The 6,128-nt window shown below is 49.7% G+C and overlaps 1 protein-coding gene across 1 annotated transcript in view; it reads left to right on the top strand.

Moving 5' to 3' along the window:
• The window catches only part of vwa3a (von Willebrand factor A domain containing 3A), a gene marked incomplete at both ends in the record, with an annotated part of 47,804 nt that extends 44,095 nt beyond the window's left edge, over positions 1-3,709 (top strand). The window contains 5 exon segments of the mRNA XM_080523594.1: positions 138-282; positions 1,257-1,408; positions 2,451-2,571; positions 3,125-3,222; positions 3,670-3,709. Of these exon segments, the coding sequence (XP_080379720.1) occupies positions 138-282; positions 1,257-1,408; positions 2,451-2,571; positions 3,125-3,222; positions 3,670-3,709 (556 nt within the window).
• Between the last annotated feature and the right edge of the window lie 2,419 nt (positions 3,710-6,128).

Here is a 6,128-nt window from a genome sequence, read left to right as displayed (position 1 = left end):
CCCAACCCCCCATCCACCCCTCCACCCACCACCCCTCCACCCACCCACCCACCAACCCCTCCACCCACCCACTACACACCCACCCACCAACCCATCCACTCCTCCCTTCACCCCCCCCCCCCCCCCCTGCTCCTCAGATTCACCCTGCTGGCGTTCTCGGGGGAGGTGAGGGCGTGGCGCCCCGCCCTGCAGGAGCCCTCGGAGGAGGCGTGTCGTGACGCGGTGCGGTGGGCGGGGCAGCTGGGCACCTACGGAGGCACCAACACCCTGGAGGCCCTGGAGGTGGGTAGAGGGGTGGTAAAGGGGTGGTAAAGGGGTGGTAGAGGGGTGGTAGAGGCGTGGTAGAGGGGTGGGTAGAGGGGTGGTAGAGGGGTGGTGGAGGGGTGGTAGAGGGGTGGTAGAGGGGTGGTAGAGGGGTGGTAGAGGGGTGGTAGAGGGGTGGTAGAGGGGTGGTGGAGGGGTGGTAGAGGGGTGGTAGAGGGGTGGTAGAGGGGTGGTAAAGGGGTGGTAGAGGGGTGGTAGAGGCGTGGTAGAGGGGTGGGTAGAGGGGTGGTAGAGGGGTGGTGGAGGGGTGGTAGAGGGGTGGTAGAGGGGTGGTAGAGGGGTGGTAGAGGGGTGGTAGAGGGGTGGTAGAGGGGTGGTAGAGGGGTGGTAGAGGGGTGGTAGAGGGGTGGTAGAGGGGTGGTGGAGGGGTGGTAGAGGGGTGGTAGAGGGGTGGTAGAGGGGTGGTAGAGGGGTGGTAGAGGGGTGGTGGAGGGGTGGTGGAGGGGTGGTAGAGGGGTGGGTAGAGGGGTGGTAGAGGGGTGGTAGAGGGGTGGGTAGAGGGGGCAGCTAGTCACCCTGTGTATGTATGTATGTATGTATGTATGTATGTATGTATGTATGTATTGTAATGTTTTGAAATAAATCATCCAACACAGTGATCTCAGTTTGAGTCTTTAGTGAACGTTTCCAGGCTTACATGACAATTCCTGCTATCATGGCTAAACTAGCATCACAACTAAACAACTCGCGCTGCTTCTCTCTATATCATAACAAGTGTGTCTTGCTCTAGAGGAGTAAAACATATAGCGCCCTCTGTAGGTCGGAACTAAACATTATCAACTCAGTGAATAGAATGAACATAATGTCGACTGCGAACCATAGACATTACATGTATGTATGTATGTATGTATGTTATTATGTATGTATGTATGTATGTATGGTCCCCAGACAGCCTGTTATAACCTGTGTATGTATGTGTCTATGGTCTCCAGACAGCCTGTGGGTTGGGGGCCTCTACAGGCCTGTACGTGCTGAGCGATGGGAAGCCTGACTGCAGCTGCAGCCTGGCTCTGAGGGAGGCGGCGCGGCTGACCGCAGGGACGCACATCACCATCCACACCGTCTCCTTCAACTGCGCTGACAGGTGCCGTCACACCCCCTACGTCACACCCCCTACGGTCCAATAGCCTTCCACCGTTACACAAGGATGACAAAGTACCACCGCAAAGACGGCCGGCTGTCACATTTCATTCTGTCAGCACCGTGGGGGAATGAAGTCACCCAAAACGTCGACGTTCTACAGACATTTTACATTTACATTTACATTTTGGGCATTTAGCAGACGCCTTATTCCAAAGCGACTTACAATCAATACATTTGACTAAGCAAGTGAATCATCAATCCATCAGTCGTATCAGGAAGAGTAATCCAGCTCAGGCCAGGGGCCATTGGCAGTCTCAGTGATAGAAGGAAAACGTTACATTTATTTATTTGTTTTTTAATATATAGACACCGGAGAACAGAGAAACAGTACAGGGGGGTGCAGTAGAAGTCATAGGGGACACAGTAAAGGGGAAAAGCGGGTGTCTCAGGAGACACAGTGCTGGGGGGTAGTAGATGTCTCAGGAGGAGCAGTTAAGGTGTAACCTGTAGAGATGGAGGTCTTCAGTCTCTGAGGGAGGATGGGTAGTGACTCTGCAGTTCTGACAGCCGTGGGAAGACATCAGGGGGTTCTCGAACTTGTTACACCAAGGTCCACATCTGATTTTTATTTATTTTTTCAAGGTCCGAGGCCCGGAACGATTGGGGATAACAAAATAACATTGAATTGACTTCCTTTCAAATGACGTTCAAGCAACAAGCAACACACATTCAAGTGAATGTAGACAGTGGAGATAGTCAACAATACATTCTAGCCTAGTAGGAGCTAATGCCATTGTTTGCCTGCAATCAGTTGCTTGAACCGAGGCACAACAGATCAGGCCAGATCAGGAGACACTGATCCAAATGTTCATTGGTCAAGAATCTAGACTAGAGTGCCACGGGTGACTTTATTCATTAGAAAAATACCTCATTTATGATGGCTTCGTTTTGGCAGCCAATCAAAGTATTGTTGCTAGGTAGACATCACATAGAACGCACCACGCTGAACATACAGGTTTCTGATTGGCTCTCGTCCTTGACAGCGTGGCCAATGACTTCCTGAAGAAGCTGGCCCACCAGACGGGGGGGCGTTTCCACCGTTGCCACGACGACACGGATGCGCTCGTCACCGGGGTGTTGACGTCGGGGCTCGGCGACGGAGACGTGAGTAGACAGGGAGCGAAGATGACTCAGTCGCGCCACATAACACACACACACACACACACACACACACATACATACACACACACATACACACACACACACACACACACACACACACACACACACACACATTCACATACGCTCACACACACACATTCAGACACACGCTCACACACATACACATACACACACACACACATACACATACGCTCACACACACACACACACACATACACGCACACTCACTGACACATATACACCCACTTGCACACACACACACATATGCTCACACGGTCACACAAACATATATATACGCACTTACACTCACGCACACACACACACACACACACACACACACACACCTGTGCCATAGCTCTCATTTTTATCCCGATGGTGGTTATAAGTGAGTGTGCTGTGGGCTCTGCCACCGTACAGAGAGAGCAGGTTTGAGAGGTTTACCCTGTGAAATACTGTAGATTGTGTGTGTCGTGTGTGTGTGTGTGTGTGTGTGTGTGTGTGTGTGTGTGTGTGTGTGTGTGTGTGACTCCAACAGCAGCCAGTCCCCCAGGCGTTTGAAGGGGATGACTTGAAGAGACTGGCTCAGGAGATCTACAAACTGAGAAGTTTCCGGAAAGAGGCAGAGGCCTTCAGGTCTGTCTCTCCTGGTCTCTCCTGGTCTCCCCTCAGGAACTGAAACAGCCTCATCCTTGAGATGAGACAAGAATTATGTGGCGAATATTTCACAGGACTTTTGATATTACACATATATTATTATTAGGACTAATCATGACGTTAGAATTATAAGGTTCTATCTCCATTTTTGTCAAAATTTAGTTTTTTACATAATCTGATCCATTAGGTGTTTATTAATGCCTGTGTGGTGTTATTTTTAAAATGTTGACATTTTTTAGTTAGTAATTAATAAAATACAAAGATTCCATCTCACAAAACATAATGGAATGTAAAACCTTTGACGCTCAATATCTCTGAACTACCCTAAACGGAGATAGAACCTTATGATTCTAAGCTCACGTAATGTTGATTTTCCATAAATAGTTTTTGAGTGAGTGACAGGCATCTCTTACCTTTTCTTGACAGAGAAATACTTTTGGAGAAGAAGAAGCCGGAGGAAACTTAAATCATTCAGAGTCCAGATTCACGGCAATGAACAATGCTGACTACGTTTTTGTACAAGAATTTCGATTGGTATATTTTTGCTGTACACTTTGTATTTTTACTAATGTATTGAAATGTGAACAAACTAAGCCTTACTGATTACAGATAAAGTGAAGAAAAAAAAGTACAAACTTGATTGTGTGGTCAAATTAGTTTATGAATTGCGTTTTATGCAAAGAAATTGGTTGTTAGAGGTGTAACAATCAGTTAACAGAGGTTTGATCTGGGATGAGAAAACGTGAATGTGACTGTGACTGACAATGTTGTGTTTTACACATTTTACTCACCAATAACTAAAACCAAACAACAATTAAACGTCTATATGCTAAATTGTGTTGTATTGTTTTTTTATTACCCATTTTCCTACCTATATCACGAGTTTTAAATACTGCACCAAGAGACTGTACATTTCAAACGTAATTTTCAGCCCACGGCCTTTTGCAAAGTTGCGGAGGCGTTGTGGAAATATATCCCAATACAGCCTGCGCGTTTCATCCAGAACTTACGGTAGACGCAGCTCAGATATGCCCATAATACAGCATGCGCGTTTCACCCACACCTTACGGTAGCCGCATCTCAGGTATGCCCGTGTGTGATTGACAGGTGAGGAGGGGTCAGGGAGGACCGCGAGGACCCGAGAGAGGGGGTCCTGGTGAATAAAGAGCAGTATGTGTTCCTTCTGCGAACTAAATGGATGTAAGAGTGACAGACACTACATGACAGAAGTTTGAAGGTAGAGTATCAGACAAGTTTGTTTTTTAAAAGCGTAAAACTGGTACAACATGTGCAGCGGAAAGTAAGTGGCGAACGGATCCCGGCGCCTCTGGGTGTTGTGTGTTATTCATCAGGTTGACAGAGAGATGAATGTTGTTGTTTTGTAAACTTTGTGAGTTAATTAAGCAATACAGGTCGAGTTGCATTCAGGAGACACCTGTTCTCTGTGGAGCTCCGCGGATCAGCCCGTGTCGGCCGTGCGTAACTGCAACTACATCTTGAGTAGGATAGTAGGCTATTATATCCTAATAGTATTAGTGAAAACCCCTTTCAGTCAACAAAATAATTTTAATCAAATAGTATTTGAATCTTTGAAGTAGGCCTATTATTGTATTTCAATTATTTCTACACCTTTGACACGAGGTCATCGCTACGGACAGGTGGAGGAGTCAGACACCTGGGAAATGTTCACTCGTCTCGAAAACGCAGCGGACACTTCACACCTGTCTGACTGCTCCACCTGTCTGTCTCCTCCACCTGTCTGTCTCATCCACCTGTCTGTCTGCTCCACCTGTCTGTCTGCTCCACCTGTCTGACTCCTCCACCTGTCTGTCTCCTCCACCTGTCTGTCTCCTCCACCTGTCTGACTCCTCCACCTGTCTGACTGCTCCACCTGTCTGACTGCTCCACCTGTCTGTCTCCTCCACCTGTCTGACTCCTCCACCTGTCTGTCTCCTCCACCTGTCTGTCTGCTCCACCTGTCTGTCTGCTCCACCTGTCTGACTCCTCCACCTGTCTGTCTCCTCCACCTGTCTGTCTCCTCCACCTGTCTGTCTCCTCCACCTGTCTGACTGCTCCACCTGTCTGACTCCTCCACCTGTCTGTCTCCTCCACCTGTCTGACTCCTCCACCTGTCTGTCTGCTCCACCTGTCTGTCTCCTCCACCTGTCTGACTGCTCCACCTGTCTGACTGCTCCACCTGTCTGACTGCTCCACCTGTCTGTCTCCTCCACCTGTCTGTCTCCTCCACCTGTCTGACTGCTACACCTGTCTGTCTCCTCCACCTGTCTGTCTCCTCCACCTGTCTGACTGCTACACCTGTCTGTCTGCTCCACCTGTCTGACTCCTCCACCTGTCTGTCTCCTCCACCTGTCTGTCTCCTCCACCTGTCTGTCTCCTCCACCTGTCTGACTGCTCCACCTGTCTGACTCCTCCACCTGTCTGTCTCCTCCACCTGTCTGACTCCTCCACCTGTCTGTCTGCTCCACCTGTCTGTCTCCTCCACCTGTCTGACTGCTCCACCTGTCTGACTGCTCCACCTGTCTGACTGCTCCACCTGTCTGTCTCCTCCACCTGTCTGTCTCCTCCACCTGTCTGACTGCTACACCTGTCTGTCTGCTCCACCTGTCTGACTCCTCCACCTGTCTGTCTCCTCCACCTGTCTGACTCCTCCACCTGTCTGACTGCTCCACCTGTCTGACTCCTCCACCTGTCTGTCTCCTCCACCTGTCTGTCTGCTCCACCTGTCTGTCTCCTCCACCTGTCTGTCTCCTCCACCTGTCTGACTCCTCCACCTGTCTGTCTCCTCCACCTGTCTGTCTCCTCCACCTGTCTGACTCCTCCACCTGTCTGACTGCTCCACCTGTCTGACTCCTCCACCTGTCTGT

The sequence above is a fragment of the Nansenia antarctica genome, assembly GCF_963989245.1.
Source record: "Nansenia antarctica genome assembly, chromosome: 2".
Classification (NCBI taxonomy): Eukaryota; Metazoa; Chordata; class Actinopteri; order Argentiniformes; family Microstomatidae; genus Nansenia; species Nansenia antarctica.
The sequence above is the reverse complement of the archived record's forward strand: the minus strand, read 5'-3'. Positions and strand labels throughout refer to the sequence as shown.